Source organism: Barbatula barbatula (genome assembly GCF_947034865.1).
Source record: "Barbatula barbatula genome assembly, chromosome: 11".
Classification (NCBI taxonomy): Eukaryota; Metazoa; Chordata; class Actinopteri; order Cypriniformes; family Nemacheilidae; genus Barbatula; species Barbatula barbatula.
The window spans coordinates 15,377,100-15,397,373 of record NC_136774.1 but is presented as its reverse complement, the minus strand read 5'-3'; the positions used below and the strand labels follow the sequence as shown (position 1 = coordinate 15,397,373).

At 41.1% G+C, this 20,274-nt stretch overlaps 1 protein-coding gene across 1 annotated transcript in view; it reads left to right on the top strand.

The window, feature by feature from the left end:
• Window positions 1-1,009: 1,009 nt before the first annotated feature.
• Window positions 1,010-20,274, top strand: part of celsr3 (cadherin, EGF LAG seven-pass G-type receptor 3) — a 37,504-nt gene continuing 18,239 nt past the window's right edge. The window contains exons 1-7 of the mRNA XM_079466882.1: window positions 1,010-6,306; window positions 12,500-12,837; window positions 13,049-13,337; window positions 18,025-18,247; window positions 19,245-19,360; window positions 19,475-19,563; window positions 20,097-20,254. Coding sequence (XP_079323008.1) covers window positions 1,260-6,306; window positions 12,500-12,837; window positions 13,049-13,337; window positions 18,025-18,247; window positions 19,245-19,360; window positions 19,475-19,563; window positions 20,097-20,254 — 6,260 coding nt within the window. The 5' untranslated portion in view covers window positions 1,010-1,259. The remainder of the gene's footprint in view (window positions 6,307-12,499; window positions 12,838-13,048; window positions 13,338-18,024; window positions 18,248-19,244; window positions 19,361-19,474; window positions 19,564-20,096; window positions 20,255-20,274) is intronic.

Genomic DNA, 20,274 nt, shown 5'->3' with positions numbered 1-20,274 from the left:
TCATCGAGGACACATTGCGAATTATTCTATTCTGCTTATACATCCCTGGTAAATTCACAAGCCCTTTAGTCAGCTCCGCTCAGATGAGAGCACATGAACAGCGGGCAGCTTATCTGCCTGCGTGTGTGTGTGTGTGTGTGTGTGAGAGAGAGAGAGAGAGAGAGAGAGAGAGGGGGATAGAGAGCAGACATATTCATTTTTTGACATCCGTGGATTCACTCCAACCGTGTCAGTGGCAGACAGATTGTGTGAGACACAGATTGGTTTTTGTAAAGTGCAAGTCTATTTCTGACCAAGCATGGATTTTTACATACGCCTTGCAGGGCTATGACACGTGCCTCATAATTCACCCACATGTAGCTACTGTGATTATAAATAAAATGAAAATAACTAAGACCATAGCCCTGGGTCAAACAATACAGGTATATGGAAAACAGTGAATGTGGAGTAGGAATGAGAACTGGTGGGAAAGTACAAATTTTAATATAAATGCAGTCCTTCAATGAATAAAAAATACTGGTAGGCTCCAATTAATTGTTAAATATACAACACAAAGCGCTCCGAGACCCTAAACTGGCAAAGATAATTTAGTTTTATCAAAAATACAATCAGAAATTCAACGAATTTTTCTTTTTATTTAAAAGGGCCTATATTAAATAATTTACATAAGTTTAATGTTCATTTAAATTCATTGATACTTTCAGATGTTTTTTTATTATTTCAATGTGTTAAAGGCACATTATTAATGATGTCGTGGGGTTTTGCATTTTTTCACTTTGATACTGATAGCAGGTTGTCACGTTTATGTTATCTCTCCAGTGGTGGACATGGAGTCTGCAGAAACAGACTTGCGCACACTGGAACGAACCATTCTAGTCTCCGAGAGAGAGAGAGAGAGAGAGAGAGAGAGAGAGAGAGAGAGAGAGAGAGAGAGAGAGAGAGAGAGAGAGAGAGAGTCGAGAGGGGGAGGAGAGAGGGTAGCACCGGGTTCGCTGTGAGCCATGTTGGATGTGAATGAGAGATGCTGCGCTCGTGCTTCTGCTAGCCGGAGCTCTACCAAACACCGAGAGTAGATGCGAGCTTCCCGGGATCACCGAGCGACCGGGGAGCACGGCGGAAGGAGTCGGGCGGTGGTAGATGAGTTGGCCACTTGACCGGCGTTTGGAGAGAGAAAGAGAGACTTCTGTTCTTAGAGAGTGACCGAGAGACTGAAAGGGAGAGGGGAGAACGGGGGAGAAAGAAAGGATTTCACCAGACTAATGGCTGCACTGCTGCTGGACTTGGGCTCGCTTTCGCCGCTGCTCTTACACCTGCTCCTCAGCTCTTTGTTCACCACTATCCCGGGGAGTGCAGCGGGGCCGTGCTGCCGCTCCCTGCGCTCCCACCCAGCCCCCGGAGACACTCAAAGCGAAAGACTACCCGACGGAACGCTAACGGGGGCTCTGGCTGGGGGCAATTGGAAGATCCACCCTGCCCGGACGATACAGGGACGGCGAATAAAATGTGTAATGTATGAACAATGCTTACGGTCCAGTTCAGTGGGAATCCCCTTATATCCGTGGTGTCCGGATTACCGGAATTCTACAATATGTGTATCAGAACCGGCGCCACACACCGGACGCTGTCATCACCAGCCAGTGTGGAGTGGCGGCGGAGAGAAGGGCGTTGTTTCCCCTGTTCTCGACTCTCCAGTTCAGTATGGCAAAAAGAGAACTATACAAAGGACTAGAGCATACTCGCGGATACAGACACATCTTAAAATCACCACGGACAGGGTCGTTACACAAAGCGAGCACCTGGAACTGATTTGCGCGTTGTTTCGCACGCAGTTGGATAAAAGTAAATCCGTGGATAGGAAATCTAGGCCTAATCACTGCCCATGTCACTCAAAAAAGGATTTTACCGCTGCCAGGAGACCAGCTCGTGCGTTATCAAAATGCTATTGTCATTCTAATGTGGCTTGCTATGTTTCGGACGCCAATAAATTTGACAAAGCGACAACGGACCGTCCCCTTTCAGTGCCCCTGGATGTTATCGATCTCAGCACAGAGGGCTGGAACGGGTCTTTGAAAACAGGCTTTGGGAATACTCGGGGGTGCTCGGAACCATGTGCGCAGCACCTCTCTCCAAGCGAAGCAAGCAGCTGTCTCGAGTCACACCGTATCACGGAATCTGCTGTCGTGTGCACAGGTTGTTCTGAAAGACATCCAGCCTGGCACAGCACTGACTGGCACCGGTTCAACATCTCCCCGAAGCGCACAGGAGGCATGAGCTGTGCTGTTTGTGGAAGACAGACAAGAGAAAATACAAAGATTGCGTTTTCATTTTACAACTTAATATTGCAATCTGTAAATTCCACTGCGCACGCAAAAGATCTGACAGGTTTAGAGTGTGAAAAGTCTGAAATGTGTTGTTCACCCAAGTCACTCAAACGGACTGATGTATTAGGCAAAACAACTGAGGATTTAATGCCACAGGCTGACTGGCTCGATGGAATCTCTCCTGTTGCAACATCCTCCGAGACGGGCTCTAATGACAAAAACGCTCATTATCATAGATCATCAGAAATGAGCGCGCATTGCCTAGACGCGAATTTCAGTGATGAGCGCAAATCTGAACCACCTTCTACTGATACTGCCCGGGGTCATACTCCATCACACATCTACCTCGTAGTTGAACTCAACTTTACTAAACGATCCGGTGACTCACACTCTTTCACTGGGGCTTGCGATCGCACAGAGAGCGCGAGAAAAGTTTCAGCACCAGCCGCTCAGTGGACAGCTCCAAGTGCAAACTCTATTAACTTTACTGAAACTTTGTTTCTGTGGAATTTCAATAGTAACAACAACAACAATAACAACTGGGCGAAAAATCAAAATAACACCAACAGCAGCAGTCTTGATGGTCAAAATGGAAATGTAGCACAAAACGATTCTGCCAGTGAAGAGAACGACTTTACACGAAAGGAAAGCTCACATTATCCATGCTCGAGTGCTCAGCGGGATTCCGCCCCGGTGGAAAATCCGCGTGCGGGGTATGATGACTACAGCGCCCACGAGAGTTTAAGCGCCGATGGGGGAGCCGCGCGACCGCAATTAAAATCCGGTAAACGGGTGTCATTACAAGCTGAGGGTGTCAGTCAGGCAAAGGAGCAGCTGGAAACCGATCCTGAGTGCGGTAGGAGGGCAGGACAGAGAGAAGGCGGAGTAAAAGGGGAGGAAAGGGGGGAGGGTGACTGGCAGCGTGCACAGAGAGAAAGGGAAGAAAGCATGGAGTGGGTGATTGCAGAGGACACAAAGGAAGAGTCAGTAAATGAAAACACTAATTTACCTGATATAAAAGAAAAAGACACCTCTCATTTAAAGAATGAAGAAAATAAAGAATGGCATAAATATGAGGGAATATGGATAAATCAGTATATCAAAAAACAAAATGAGCGAGAGAGTGATCAAGCGCAGACAGGAGACAGACAGGAATTTAATGAAGGTGTCCCTCCTGTTGGGCGCTCCCGTAGAGCTGCTAATCGACATCCCCATTTCCCCCAGTATAACTATCAGGTTCAGGTTGCTGAGAACCAGCCTCTTGGTACCTCAGTCATAGCTATGACAGCTGATGATGCCGATGCTGGTGAGGCAGGCAGACTCAGTTACAGCATGGCCCCTTTAATGAACAGCAGATCCATGGACTACTTCCAAATTGACCCAATTACCGGCCTTCTCACCACCACACTCTCTCTGGATAGAGAGTACATGGACCTGCACTATTTCAGAGTCACTGCCACAGACCACGGCTCACCACGTCTTTCTGCAACAACTATGGTGACCATCACTGTGGCTGATCGTAATGATCACTCCCCTGTGTTTGAGCAAACAGAATACCGTGAGACGATCCGAGAGAACGTGGAGGAGGGATATCCCATCTTACAACTGCGTGCAACTGATCTCGACTCATCAGCAAACGCAAACATACGGTACAGGTTTGTTGGAGAAAGCGCGGCTGTCGCACGTACCGCGTTTGAGATTGACCCACGGTCAGGATTGATCACAACACGTGGCATTGTTGACAGAGAAGCAAATGAGCGTTACACATTGCTGGTGGAAGCGAGCGACCAAGGGAGAGAGCCGGGGCCACGGTCGGCTAATGTTAGCGTTCATATCATTGTCTTGGATGAGAATGACAATGTGCCACAATTCAGTCAAAAACGGTACGTGGTTGCTGTCAGAGAGGATGTTCGGCCACATTCTGAAATTCTTCGGGTTACTGCATCGGATTTGGATAAAGATGTGAATGCTGCTGTGCATTATAACATCATTAGTGGAAACAGCAGAGGACAGTTTGCTATTGACAGTGTTACTGGAGAGATACAGGTGGTGGCACCGCTGGACTTTGAGACAGAACGTGAGTACACGCTACGTCTGCGGGCACAAGACAACGGCCGCCCACCACTGTCCAACAACACTGGAATTGTAAGCGTGCAGGTCACAGATGTCAACGATAACCCACCAATCTTTGTATCCACACCTTTTCAGGCAACAGTGCTGGAGAGTTCTCCTATTGGTCACTCCATTCTCCACATACAAGCTATTGACACAGATAATGGTGACAACGCACGTCTAGAATACCGTTTAACAGGAACTGGCTCAGATACACCGTTTGTTATTAACGCTGCCACTGGTTGGGTCACAGTGAGTTCAGAGCTCGACCGTGAATCAGTAGAGCACTATTTCTTTGGCGTTGAGGCAAGGGATTATGGTGCCCCGCCCCTTTCCGCCACAGCTAGCATTACGATCACAGTAATGGATGTTAATGATAACAGGCCTGAATTTCTACAAAAAGAGTATTATGTCAGGCTAAATGAAGATGCAGCTGTTGGCACAAGTGTAGTCAGCGTGACCGCTGTGGACCGTGATGTAAATAGCGCAGTCACGTATCAGATCACTGGCGGAAACACTCGTAATCGGTTTGCCATTAGCACAGCTGGCGGAGCTGGCCTTGTGTCTCTTGCTCTGCCTTTGGACTACAAACAAGAGCGTCGCTATGTGCTAACAGTCACTGCTTCTGACAGAACGCTGCACGACACCTGTCAGGTGCATGTCAACATCACAGATGCCAACACACACCGTCCTGTGTTTCAGAGCGCTCATTATTCAGTAAGTGTAAATGAGGACCGGCCTCCCGGCAGCACTGTGGTGTTAATAAGTGCTACGGATGAAGACGTTGGAGAAAACGCACGCATTACTTATTACTTGGAGGACAACATTCCACAGTTCCGTATCGATCCTGGGACTGGAGCGATTACACTCCAGGCTGAACTGGACTATGAAGACCAGATGACCTACACGCTTGCCATCACTGCTCGTGACAATGGGATTCCACAAAAATCTGACACTACGTATGTGGAAGTCAATGTTAATGATGTGAATGACAATGCACCTCAGTTCCTGAGTACCAGGTATCAGGGCGGGGTCAGTGAAGATGCCCCACCCTTCACTAGCGTTCTACAGATTTCCGCTACAGACCGTGATGCACACGCCAATGGTCGTGTTCAGTACACATTCCAAAACGGAGAGGACGGAGATGGCGATTTCACCATCGAACCAACGTCTGGAATCGTCCGGACTGTCAGGAGACTTGACCGTGAAAGCGTGCCATTTTACGAGCTGACTGCATACGCTGTAGATCGCGGCGTTCCACCCCAACGAACACCTGTTCACATTCAAGTCAGTGTCATGGATGTCAATGACAATGCCCCTGTGTTCCCTGCCGATGATTTTGTTGTTCTTGTAAAAGAGAACAGTGCCGTCGGTTCTGTTGTTGCTCAGATTACAGCGACGGATCCAGACGAGGGCCCTAATGCTCAGATTATGTATCAGATTGTGGAAGGCAACATTCCAGAAATCTTCCAGATGGACATTTTTTCAGGGGAGCTTACGTCTTTAATTGACCTTGACTATGAGACACGAAATGAGTATGTGATCGTCGTCCAGGCCACATCAGCGCCACTGGTGAGTCGAGCCACGGTGCGAATCCGACTCGTCGACCAGAATGATAATGGGCCTCAAATGCAAGACTTTCAAATCATCTTCAACAACTTTGTCTCAAATCGGTCCAACACCTTCCCAAGTGGTGTTATTGGACGAGTTCCAGCCCATGACCCAGATGTTTCAGACCGTCTCTACTACACTATCGACAGAGGAAACGAACTGCACCTGCTGCTGCTTAACCACACAAGCGGAGAGATCCGCCTCAGCCGAAAACTGGACAACAATCGACCACTGGTGGCCACCATGCTCATCACGGTTACTGGTAAGACCAATATCTTTGAAAAACAGGATGGGCAAATGAGGCTATTAAGGTCATGAGGATGAAATCAAATCAAATCAGGTCAGGTCAGGTCAGGTCAGGTCAGGTCAGTTTGGTTTGGTTTGGCTAACGCTTTTCTGCAATGTAAATGGCTCAGTGCTCTATCCTGAAATTTTGCTGAAGGCTATGTGTCAGTGTGGTGAATCTATAAGAGAGGGTTAAAGATGATAATAGGAAAGAAACCAAAGATGATTTCAGAGACTCTTAACTGACTGGCAGGCCTTTTTCCTCTAAAACATTTGTGGATCAATGTGAATTACCTTATCCTATAATGATGTCTTACTGGTATTAGCAAGAAACAAAACCCTTTAATGGCATTTCGTTGGTAACATGAGAAAGTATTAGCACTGAGGAGAGCATTGCTCGGTCACAGCGGCTAGTTTTCCGTGATGGTTTTTGATGGGAGGGGTATATTATTGTGGTTTCGGAGAGGCTGTAAATGGTGATTTGTTACTTACAGATATGCTGGCTATAATTATAAATTTAACAGGATCTGTGGGGTTTTGTGGCTTTTTGAGTTATTTATTATTGTTTGCACTAGGGAAAATTTTTGATTTTATGGTCAACTGGATTATGGTGAACAATATAGCTGATCAATTATACTGCTAAAATTGTGAAACAAACGTGTGTGTGCGTGCGTGTGTGTGTGGTCAATGCATATAGGTTGAGGAGTTCGTAGGACTGCAGTGTTAGCCCAGTTTCCCTCTGGTAAAATTCTCTCTCCCTCTTTACTCCACAGAGGAAAACACAGTTCTCTCTCCATCCCCCTCTTGTTCTCCATGCCTCACTCCTCCATTTTTCTTTGCGCTCTGTTTCTTCCTTTATCTAGCTTTTTCTCTAACACAAGTCTTAAAATGAATAAAGAATGTGTATGTGTGTTTACATATCTAAACAGGCGGAGCATCTTTTTTCCGTATTGTGAGAATGTATTGTGAGTATTGATGTCCTGAGGGAGATGGAGAGTTAATATGGATTAAAGGAGTTTCCCATTAAATAATCCCTTTCTATTCTTATTCAACCAGAGAAACTGCAGTTACAGTTTTTAAATGAGCACAGATCTTGTTCTTAAAAAGAGGAAAATTACATAGTTTGAATTTTTTATGTTGTTATTCTCCAAGCTGGTCAGATGTGTTTGTGTTTTCTTCAGCATTTTTTGTTGTGTTTATCTCTGACATTGTGAACATGTTTGTTTACATTGATGCAACTCAATTGCAATGTGGCCAAAGCAGCATTGGGCTAATGCATGAATCATTTAATATCCCTGTGCGTGTGTGTCCGTGTGCATACACATTTGTAAAAAATTTAGTTTAATAGAGGATTACAGGCAGGAATCTTGCACGCTGTCTCTCTCTCTGTTCTACTTTGAGTGTAATAGGACGTCCTTAGGGGAAGCCTGGCTTTGAAAACAATCGGAGCACAGTAATCTGCTGTCAAACCAGTGCATAAGATTTGTGTGTGTTTGTTATCAGATGGTCTAATATTCGTTCACAGAGGCATCCACCTTGTTTATACCTACATTTGGGTATGAACTGATTGCTTGTGTATTTTGATGTGTTAGTCACTGGGTTTATGAGGGTGTGCTAATGTTAGGAGTCTGTTTATTTCTGCCTCTTGGCTGATGGGGGAAGAATACATTTTCGGGTCACTAATTCAACTATGAAGGGCAAATAGACCTAAGCATTTTACCAGGGGCCCGTGAGACCCAGAGCCTGTTTTACTCATGCAAAGCTAGTAATCCAAATGTTTAGAAGCATGCCAAATATTGGGCTCAAGTGCTGTTCATTGTCAGTTCTAGTTGCTTTTGATTTTAGCATTTGTGTACAGAGTAATTTTAGGGCCAGTCTTGGCTACTTTCATGCCCTTCTAAACATTCAAACAGTATGCATCAGGATAGATTGGATTAGATGATTAGATTAGATTAAACTTTATTGTCATTACACATATACAAGTACAGTGTAACGAAATGTAGTTTAGGTCTAACCAGAAGTGCAGTTAGCAAGTGTAGGATATACAGTTAGAATAAATACAGAATACAATATGAGAGAATATAATACAGTGGGCATGGACTATAAAAAATATTTTGCAGTAGGTATGTTCTATGAAAATATGACAGTATGACAGTATACCAGAATATATTGGGAAAGAAATAATTTGCCCCACACCCACATACAGATACAGTTGCCTATTTCTTAATTATCTCCTTGTGCAAACAGAACCTAAAATAAACTTCACTTTAGACTGAGAAAATGAACTATATTAAAAACATTTAATAGGCTCATGGACAGTACAATAAGGTAAAGGTGAAATAGAAGCAAAATAGATGGTGGAAAGAGAGAAGACGAAACAAGAATAGAGACTCAGGAGATGCAGGGAGATGACAGTGAGTATTCCGGTTTCATAGAGCGGCCTTCCCTTTGAAGTAAATATTTTTTTTCAGATCAAACAATGGAAGATTGAAACTCTTAATAAGCTTTGTACGGGATTACTTTGTGTGTGTGCCTACCTAACAGCCTAGAAGTCAGCAAAATCAGACTTTTTTTAAATAATTGGAGATGACCTCATTTCTAAAACAAAATAAAGGCTTTACGCACAGTTGTTGCCACATTTCTTACTGTCAACTGGACTACACTCTTTTGCACTTTCATGACCCCAAAAATCTGTATCAATTTGTATGATCTCATTTGTATATTTTAGTACGACTTACATTTGTGCCAGTGACTCTAGGTTTTATGGGCAGGGTTGTGGTAGGGCTTCAGTATTGTTTTGTTTTCTAGTAATTGTATGTTTTTTGTACGATTCACAATGGTCGAATTCATACGAATAAGAAACCTTGTGAAATAGTTATGAATTCCCATGAGATCAGGTTAAAATTCATTACACTTCCACAATATCTTTCTGTCATTTAACAACTATTATCTACTTCTTTTGTCAAAATTGCATTGGTGTAAAGTACTTGAGAATTTTTACTCTAGAAATATGAACAAAAAGAAAAATAGCAGTAATCCGCATTTACTTTAGGTTCCGCACGTGTCAAGGTATGAAATCAGCGATGACTCATTGTGCTTATCATGCCGGTTCACTGATATGTCGATGCAGCCCTGATAAAAAACGAATACAATATTCGATGTTATAAATATAAATGGTTATAGTACGAATTGCATTGGTTTTAATGGAAAATGGCCTCTCTAGTGGTAATGCTTTGGGTTATATTGGCGGAATGGGAACCATTACAACACCATTTCATGCTATTGTAATAGCCAGCACTGTCCTACTGTGTAGCTAGTCATGAATCCTAAAATAGACACATCACCTCAAAAAATACAACGTCATAATCTGTGACCAGCTGTGTCAAAGCTTGAGTATGGGTTTTTCCCTTTACATATATTACAAAAACAGATAATAAACAAATAGGAAACAGACAAACATGCATTTGTATTTTTGCCCTCTGTGGGAGACAAATATGTTGATTTAATGAGCATAAGTGACTAATAATATTTTCCTGCTGTAAGCTACATTCATCATTAAAATAAATGTATTTTCTTTACTTTTGTTGTAGTGCTGAGTAACCAGACTGTGTACACCATCCACAAGCTCTTACTGTTTATAGAATATTAATTGTAATTATTCACATCCTTTCCTATAATTTATATATTATTTGTTGCTTGGTCAGTGCTTGGAATGCATGTACCTAGCATTGAAAATATTGTTTTTCTCTTTTTGGTAAATGGACCAGATCTTTTAGTCTTATTAAATGCTTTTTATACATGATGTATATAAATGATGTGACATAATGTGTATTAGAGCTATGTTTATTTCCAATATAATGGACGTTTCCTTTGAATATTTAAGAAAAAAAAGGCCATTTTAAGATTTTTTGCAGTTTCTATTGAAAATATGGCAACAAATGCTTTTGCTCTTGCAAAGCATTTCCAATGGGATTTTAATGGATGTGTGTTATGTTAGTGAGAGAGAGAGAGAGAGAGAGAGAGAGAGAGAGAGAGGGGCAGGGAGAGTGTTTTAGGGAGGTCAGTAGGGAGAGAGTCCCGTAATCAAACCAGCTGCCACCTCACACCCCTCCCCCACTCCCGCTGTACCTCCCACTCCTCCTCTCCATCATCCTTTTCTTCATCTCTGTCTCACACGCAGTCAAACACTCTCCCAGGTCTCTTGTTTCTCAGATATTGCCTTCATCTTTCTGTCGTCTAGGTAAACACTCCATGTTCCTGCTTCCCTGTCTCGACCCTTTCTTCTCTAACCTCTCTCGCTTTCCCTATTTCTCTCTTCCTCCCGCTCACATTGGGTGGCATTTCATCAAAGGAGGATGTAATCTCTTTAGACACCGAGGCATCCAGTGACATTAAAAAAATCACATCGTAGTTGTCATCCTCTTGGAGGCGCTCAAACGTTGTGACTGACAAACCCAACACTAAGTGCTTCTGTGCTGGCAAGTGTATGGGGGGTGGGCCTTGTAATTTTGTCCCAGGGAGGACCCAACCTCATCATTTTGTTTCAGGACGGGTCCCCCAAGCCTTATAATTGTATTAAGCGTTGTGCAAATTCAAGTAACAGCTCAGATTATAGGACAGCTTTAGTTATACATTTCAAAGCATCGCTTTGAGATCGCAATAAAAACAAACATGTATAAATATTTAGACTTGAACTCTAATTGCAAATATTCAGTTTGGTAGTTGGTTGTAAATTAGGGTTATGAGTTACCTGTAAAATGGCAGGTATGAAGAAAGGCTGTTTTTTCTGTCTGTGTATGAGTGAGAGGCGTGGGGGGATGGAAGAGGAATGAAATGGGAAAAAGCTTATCAGCACTAAGGGTAGCACTTTTAAGGGGTTGACATTATGATCTAACATCTTTCTTTCACTGCACCCCCACTTCCATTTGATCCTCAATGCTTTTATACCTTCCCATCTCTCCTTACCAGCAACCAGCCATCTCGCCCCACACCCCATACCCATCTCTCTCGCTCTCTCTCTTTCTGCTGAATCACTTCCTTCTCTCTGTGTAATTTTCTTTCACTCAATTTAGATTCACTATAAAGAGAGTGGCTGCCAAAACCACAATGCACTATGCAATTTATGAGCAAGGCATTTGTAATGTATTCAAATTTTTTAGGACAATTGAAAAACAACAGTGAAGCAGACAGTAGTGATGTACAAATGAAAAGAACAATGATTCTGAATTGGTTTGACATTGTTTTTGTTATTTGCACTAAAACATTAAACTAGAAATACTTCAGCTACTGACACATTCTTCAATGATAATATTACATCGGTGTGCATTTTCAAACTTTTAACCCGAAGTGTAAATGTAAACCAGTGGGTTTTGTGTAAAGCCATGCCCAGTTAATTTTTCACAAAAAAAAAAATATATATATAAACATGTAAATGTAATATATATTTTCTTTGTTTCATGACAGTTAAGCACATTTCCCCATCAATTCCTGTTATAGTAAAACTGAAATGCATTACCCTGAATAAAAATATAGTAGTATTTAATATCCCACTATCAATTTATGCTTAAATGATACAATGAAATAATGTCATAATACAAAAAAAATGTAACAGCCAATTTTGTTGTGAGGTTCAGTTATATTATTAAATATTGGGTTGTTTCAAACCATGGTTTGGAAAAATGTAGACAAATCAAACTGTTGGTTTAAATAAACCTAAACATTTTCCGTATTTGACCTAACTATGGATTGAAACAACCCAGCATTTTTTGTAGAAGTAGAATTCTGAACTTGCTGTGTAGTGTGAGGTTGTGTGTATGCATGCGGGAATGTGTGCATTGAATGTACACGCATGATTCATTCTATACCATGTTCCTAATTTCACAGACAGCGAACTGTGGATGATATCATAGATAGCACTTGTTGAGATGGACATCTGAGAACAGCTACAACATAAGAGTCTCCGATTTGATAAAATCAGTTGCAGAAGAATATAAGTGATGTTGATTTGATTTATTGAGCTGTATGTCATCCTCAATGTTACAATTACATTAAACTACAACAAGTGGCAAATCATGGGCTCATGGCTGAGCTCTAACTTAAACCCATTGGCTTTAATAACGTAATGAAATCGATTTTTTGGCCTAACTTCTCCCTTTCTCTGTGTTTCTCAGATGGAATTCACAGCGTCAGCGCTCAGTGCGTGTTGCGGGTTCTCATCATCACGGAGGAGATGCTCAGCAGCAGCGTTACTGTGCGATTGCAGAACATGTCCCAGGAGCACTTCCTGTCCCCGCTGCTCACTCACTTTCTGGAAGGAGTGTCAGCGGTGCTGTCAGTATCTCCCGATGATGTGTTTGTGTTTAACGTGCAGCCGGATGCGGATGCAGGGAGGGTGCTCAACGTGAGCTTCTCTGCAGCGCTGCCGGGAGGTCAGTTCTTCCCATCTGAGGCTTTGGAGGAACAGCTGTACCTCAACAGACCCAGACTCAATGCCCTTGCACATATGGAGGTAAAATGCATACACTTAACATAAAAAATATTTGGATGCTATGCTTCATACTTTATGTATGTCATTGCATAAGTTAAGAAATATTAAATCAAGAAGCACATGGAAACAAATGATGCTAAAGCTTTTTGCTAAATAAATAAAATTGAAAATTGATATATATAAACACATTGTGTATTTATTGTGTACAATTTATACATTGTGTATTTTGCAGGTTCTCCCATTTGATGATAACGTGTGCCTCCGCGAGCCGTGTCAAAACTACATGAAGTGCATTAGCGTTCTCCGTTTCAACAGCTCCGCCCCCTTTATCACCTCACCGTCCACACTCTTCCGGCCCATCCACCCAATCACAGGCCTGCGCTGCCGCTGTCCAGCTGGATTTACTGGAGATTACTGTGAAATTGAGATAAACCTGTGTTACTCGAATCCCTGTATGAATGGAGGAGTCTGCGCTCGCAGGGAGGGAGGCTATACGTGCATCTGCCGAGAGGATTACACAGGTGAGCGCGTTTGTGTAGTCTTACGAACTACAACATTTTTGGGTTGTTTATCCTGGTAAGAAACAAGAAGTTTCAAGTTTGTCTGATCGACAGATGAAAAGAACAACTGCTTCTCATTTTTATTTCATGGGACTTTTAGCCACAATAACAGAGAGTAATAGGCTTGAAACTCACTACATTTACCTTAACATTTAGTCATTTAGCAGACGCTTTTATCCAAAGCGACTCACAAAGAGTTCGGGGAGCAATAAGCGATATGTCATAAAAGAGCAATAGTACAATAGGTGCTAATACAAAGTTACTAGTTTCAACAAAAGCTAGACCACTACCTGTTGAGAGAAGAGGGTAAGTATACTTTTTTGTTTTTCATTTGTCTGTCAAGTATTCACAGAAGAGGCGTTTTAAGTAGTTTTTTAAGGTTGTGAGCGATGTGGTTGACCGAACCACATTGGGAAGAATGTTCCACCAGGAAGGAGTAGTGAAGTAGAATGAGCGGGAAAGGGATTTAGGGCCCTTATGAGAAGGCATTACAAGGGGCCGCTCGTTTTCTGAACGCAGGGTTCTTGATGGGGTGTAGGAGTGTAGTAGGGTGTGAAAGTATGCCGGCGCAGATCCAGTGCTAGTCCTGTATGCAAACATCAGTGAATTGAGCCCTTTTGGGCTGTTGGAAGATGAGGCGTGCTGCTGCATTTGAACCAGCTGGAGTGGTTTGATAGCCTTTGCAGGAAGACCAGCAAGAAGATCATTGCAGTAGTCCAACCTTGAGATTACCAGGGCCTGGACAAGGAGTTGCGCCGCATGCTCAGTGAGGTAGGGCCTTGCGAATGTTAAATAAGGCATATCGGCATGATCGCGTTGTCTTTGCAATGTGATCATTGAAGGACAGCTGTTCATCAACTATGACTCTGAGGTTCCTGGCTGATTCGGAGGGAGTGAAAGTGGAATTGCCAGTTGGATGGTGAGATCGTGTTGGACCGTGGGGTGTGCCGGAAACACGAGTAGTTCTGTCACACGAGTAGTTCTGTCACTAAAATAAATATGCATCTGAGAGTCTCTGAGAAACACTTTCAATAAAACCCACGAAAATCAGTCGAGAACTTGTCTATGGCTATGAAGATTTCAAGTTTCTTCAAAAAAGTACTTATTATTTAAAAGGAACATAGCTCTAAAAATATAGTTGTTGTGCCCGAGGGTATACTTTATCTTCTACACAATGCGTTACAAGAAACAAGAATATCTGTCAAACATTCAGTGTCAGGACTCACGAGGTTTGCAAATTCTGCTAGTCCTGAAATTACAGAAATGTAGAATAAATTGTGTAACAGCCAACCAGATTGGAGCTTGCCAGGTTCTTGACATATTTATGTGCGGTATGCATCAGATGGCCAGTGATCAGGCTGTGAGCTGTTCGTGGGCGTGCCATCTGATGGTTCCACTGGATGGTGGTGACTGGAGATAACTTACAACCGCTTACAATTACAGTAGTTCTTTCAATTTGTGTGTGTGCCGAGTACGGTTAACCCAATTTAAGCTTGTTTAAAATTAATGAGCAACTTTTAGTAAAACAAAAGCCGCTGTGTTAGAGAGAGCGAGAGATATACCGGAAAGATGAAAGCAGGGGCAGATGCAGGATCCCCTGAGGGTCGTACGATGTTTGTGAAAGTGTGGGGGCTGGGCAGAGAGGTTGGCTGGTTAGAGAAGGTGGTTTAGCCCAAGAGGAGAAGAATGGCTTTGATGAATTAAATATGAATGAAGGGGAAGAGAATACATTATGAAATATTCTGAAGGGGATGGAGGGATAGAGATAGAAAGGAAGAGAGAGGAAGAGAGAGAAGATAACATCAGTGATGTTCTCTTTATAGAAAGTCAGGAAGTTCAGCTACTCAGAAAATTTGAACAGCTGGAGAACTAATGGAGAGAGAGTACATTAGACAAAGACAAATGTTTCTGGAGACTAAAAGATTTGCAAGAAATGGAAAGCTGTTTTAAAAGTTTTCCTCATGCTGTTTTAAATTAAGTGATTTAGAGTCTACCGAGAATCAATAGAGATTTGTTTAAGTCTGTCGGTTTGTATAAAATCATGTGTGTATTTAGAAGCTCACATTTTGCCCATGTCAAGATAACTGTGTTTAAATGCTCTTTGTGTACAATTAGATGATTATCAATATGTTTAATCACATTTTGTGGTTGTGGAGCTTTTAAGATTAAGTGGGTACAGAGATTTTAAACCTTGATGTTAGCCTTATATGTTTATTGTATTATCCTATGTACATGTTGTTCGCAGAAAGTGTTTGTGTGTGTGGTTGGGTGTGCATATCAAGATCTGTCAGAACAGGCAGATGAGTTTTTTTCAAAATTGCTGGGTACGCGTGTACATGTCAGAGGGTCTATAAGGTTTTGTTCAGTTCACCTAAAAATAACAATGATGTTATCGTTACTCATCTGCATTCCATGTGACTTTCTGTCTTCCGTTGAACGCAAATAGCGATGGTGGATGCAGGATTTTCACCTTGATGTTTTCCATGCATTCAAAATAAATGTGAAGATGGCTGTCCCGGCAGATGGGACAAGCATATTTTTGTGTATTGTTGAAGAAAGTTATATGACATGCAAACAATTGATGAAATATATTTTTGGGTGTGCTTTCCTTTAGTAAAATATGTCTGTGACACAAGACAGGTATATCTTTATCACACTATATTGGTCATAGCCACACAAGCACACATCAGATTCGTTTGAATTAAGTTTCACTCTTTCAGACAGGGATTTCAAGTTAAGGAAAAATTGTATATCTGTCTTGTCTTTTGCCTGAGGCTGCTATTGGTCACCTTTTTGGTACCTGCTTACAGATGAATGATTTATGGTGTTTTTATGTTAAGATTAATTTTTCTTTCAGAAAATACAATATATCTATTTTTTTCTGGACATAGCGGTTTGTTTTATTAGGCTTTTGAATATTCAGTTGGACTGGTGCTGTCAAGAAAACCTCAAACCCTTTTTCTCCCCAGGGGATATACTTGTAAACTATGATGAATATGCTAATACCTCTATTTTATGTTGAATATGCAAATAATTTCAAGCTGCCTGTACAAGGCTGGGTTTTTTAGGCCTATGTGTTTTGTAGGAAATTGGTGTGTGTGGGTGTATGTGTCTGGTCTGCATTTTCGTCCAGTGGTTAGTGTAAATATATATTTTTTTGTGTCTCAGGGCATTTTGGAGATATGAGTATTTTTTTAGGTAGGTCAGAGTTTGAAATGCTTTTTAAAGCAGCAGTTTTGTACTCCCACTAAAGGGAGATGGTGCTGTCTACATGTGATTCTTTGTCAGAGGTTTCCACATTAATGTGTTTTATTTAAGTGTTGCCAGAGGCTCACCATCATAATGCTGGAACATCACAGTGCCAGTCTGGCTCACATTTGGCTCAGTGTCATAAAGCCTGAGGGCAGGATTCACTGATGTTTTTTAAACCCAAACAAGACACTGCTTTATGTATGAGTTTGTGTGTCTGTGTGTGGCATTAGTCCACTAAGACACATCGCTACTTGTGTTTTACAGATCACTGGCGTGAATAATATGTTAGCTTGAGTCTGTCTGTCTGTAGAAGATCATGCTATATTATATATAAGTATAAGTATGTTTTATTAAGATTTAATTTGGTTTTAGATTTTTCATTTACCATCAACCAAGTTCTATCACATCCATTATTGCCTATATCAATACCAATGCTTTTTATATGTTTGTCAGTAAAATCTGTTACTATACATTCAAAACTCCCAATGAATTATTAACATTAAATAGATAGTTCCTCCAAAATTAAACACCCTGTCATCATTTATTCACCCCCAAAGACCTGTATATGACTTTTTTCTTCTTCTGTGGAACACAAAAGATGATATTTTAAGGAATGTCTCTGTTGTTTTGTATCCATGCAATGGAAGTTATTGGGGGCCAATGTTGTTGTTTACCGACGTTATTCAAAATATATTTTATGTTCAGCAGAAGAAAGAAAGTCATACAGTTTTTCAATGACATGTGAGTGAATACATTTATAGAGGATTTTCATTTTTGGTTGAACTATACCTTTAAATAGATCTGAATTGCAAACTACCAGACTTTTGTTTGACTTGTTAAACATGGTCTCTTTTAATCTTTTTTACAGATTAAGTTTAAATTGAACTCGTTGCAAATATGACAGAGATTACAATAGCTGTCACACATTGCTTCATTATAATATAGTGTGAAATAACTCCAAATGTTTCTGAGGGAACTGTGTTTGTGACTGTAGTGTTGTAGCACTTCAGCCTGTGATAAAAAAACATAGCAGAAATAGAAACTGGAACAGAGCTTTTATTATTCCACCTCCAAGTCAATGATGCAAAACGATTTTCACACTAAATGGATAATAAAACGTTCACTTCAACACGATACTAGAAGTAATAGATAATGTGAGAATTGATACTCTCAATGCAAAAACAGTATCAGAATGCCAATATTTCAAGAGCAGTCTACATTTTCCAAGTAACAGATTGAACTAAAAGAATCCACTGTATCAACCTTTGCATCTGTTCATGCTGTCTGTACTCTGAATCTGATCTGAATTCTTTCTTGATTGTGAATTAAATCTTAACTGGGGTTCACTATGTTGGAGTTTATGTGTATTTTATTGTGCTTTCTTTATCTGTGTCAGGCGAGCATTGTGAGTTCGACCGGCGTGCTGGACGGTGCGGGGCAGGCGTCTGTCATAATGGTGGTACGTGCCGGGAGCTCTCCGGAGGTGGGTTTAGGTGCGATTGTCCTGCAGGAGGTTATGAGAAGCCATACTGCTCCGTGACCACTAGATCATTTCCGCCAAAATCATTCATCATGTTCAGAGGTCTTCGCCAGCGATTCCACCTCTCTGTTTCTCTCTCGTGAGTCAAATGCACAGAAACACCTGTTCACAAAATTACACGCTTCATCTTTAAATATTATGAAATATTTAACTATTCTAAATCATCTTTTGCCCATCTGTGACATGTTTAATACCTGCTCTTTAATTCATGTTCTGTTTATCAGAAAAGCTCCTTAGCTCTTTCATTCTCTTCTCTTTATCTCCTCTTGTGAGAGCTTGCTCTCGTCATATTGTATTGTGATTGGTCAGGGGTTGGTTGCTAAGGAGCAGAGGTAATATAATGGATGTAATGTATTTTATAATCTCCTGAGTGACTGAAACAGAGATATTTTATTTATAAACATGGTCAAATATTGACACATTCAGAAAAGGTCGCAACCTCACATCTCCCTAGATCCTCAAATAACAAAACCTTCTCTCTCTTTATTGCTCTTTCTCTCTCTTTTAAAGCCTAGCTGTCTATTTTGAACATAGCAGTTTCAGGTTTACAGATTGGCCGTGTCCTATATAAAACTAAAATCTAAAAGAATTTGCTCAGAAGAGCGTAAAAGAGAGAAAGCTTTTTAATGGCTCTTTGTCTGTCAAAGTAAAAGCTATTTCAAGTGAGTAGATGTAAACTCAAAGGACATCTAGAAGCATGTCATCTATAAATTGAGATTCTTAAATGAAACTCATAGTTTTTTTACAAACATGCCAACTAATACAAAAGTGGGGCGTTCTAAATTTAATTTTAATGCTTAATGTTTTTTTATATTATCAGTAATACCCCACTGTATGTGAATATAATACACATCAGAACAGATTGTTTCAGCAATATGCTTGAATCATATAATTTATAAACTTGCCATGCTTCCTGCCCTGAAACAAATTGGGTCTTAATTCCAGATTACTTAAATCATCACTTTGTGCTAAGTGTACTTAAAAACCATTTACAGACATCATTAAACTCCAAATGGAGCAGTAATGAGTCATTCTGGACCTTTGCTGAACTTTAAATGTGTTTAAATGTTTTGTAGGTTTGCCACATTGGAAACTAATGGTTTGCTGTTCTACAATGGTCGGTTTAATGAGAAACATGACTTCCTTGCACTTGAGATACTAGATGGACAAGTGGTTCTTAAATACTCCACAGGTAAAAACAAATTTGTGCGTTTGTTGGACAAATATTTTTTCTTCTGATGATAAGAATTTTGTGAGGCTGTCTCTATAATATCTAGTCCTGATCCCTGTGTGACCTTTGCCACAGGTGAGTCATCTACTCAGGTGAGTCCATACCTGCCCGGTGGAGTGAGTGATGGCAACTGGCACACCGTTCACATCCATTACTACAATAAGGTGAGAAAATTTACAGAAGAAGTTATTGCAATTATTTTTTCCTGGATCTCATGGAAACCATTGTTTTTTGCATTGACCATTAGCCATTACTCTCCTTGCTGGAACTTAAGCACTAAAGCACTATGTGGCCAGAAGTATGTGAACACTCAACCCAAACAGTATGCTTGATCAGAATTTCATTTTAAAACCATAGGCTTCAAAAGTTGGTTGTTACTTTCTTGCAGCATCTACTTGATTTAGCATGATTTTTTCTAATTCAGACACTATAGAGCTATATATTTACATAAGATACTATATTTTATTTATCAATTTTTATTGACCTACTTTTGGGCACACGGACAGTGTCGTAATGAAACAGAAATGGGCCCTCTCCAAACCTTTTCCTATAGAATGTTATTGTATATTGTATATTTTATACATGTATAAGTCTAACCAAACCAGCTATTTCAAACGGGAGTCCACATACCTCAAGTATAAGCTTGCACTGGTGTCAGCGCAAATACTTATCAAACTTCATGTGTTTGTGTACGCAGCCCAAACGTAGTGTGAGTGGTGATGTTCAGGGTCCATCTGATGAGAAGGTTGCGGTCATGAGTGTGGATGACTGCGATACAGCCGTTTCTCTGAGATTTGCGAGTCAGCTGGGGAACTACAGCTGTGCCGCTCAGGGGAGGCAAACCAGCAGCAAGAAGTGAGTGTGCATCATATTTA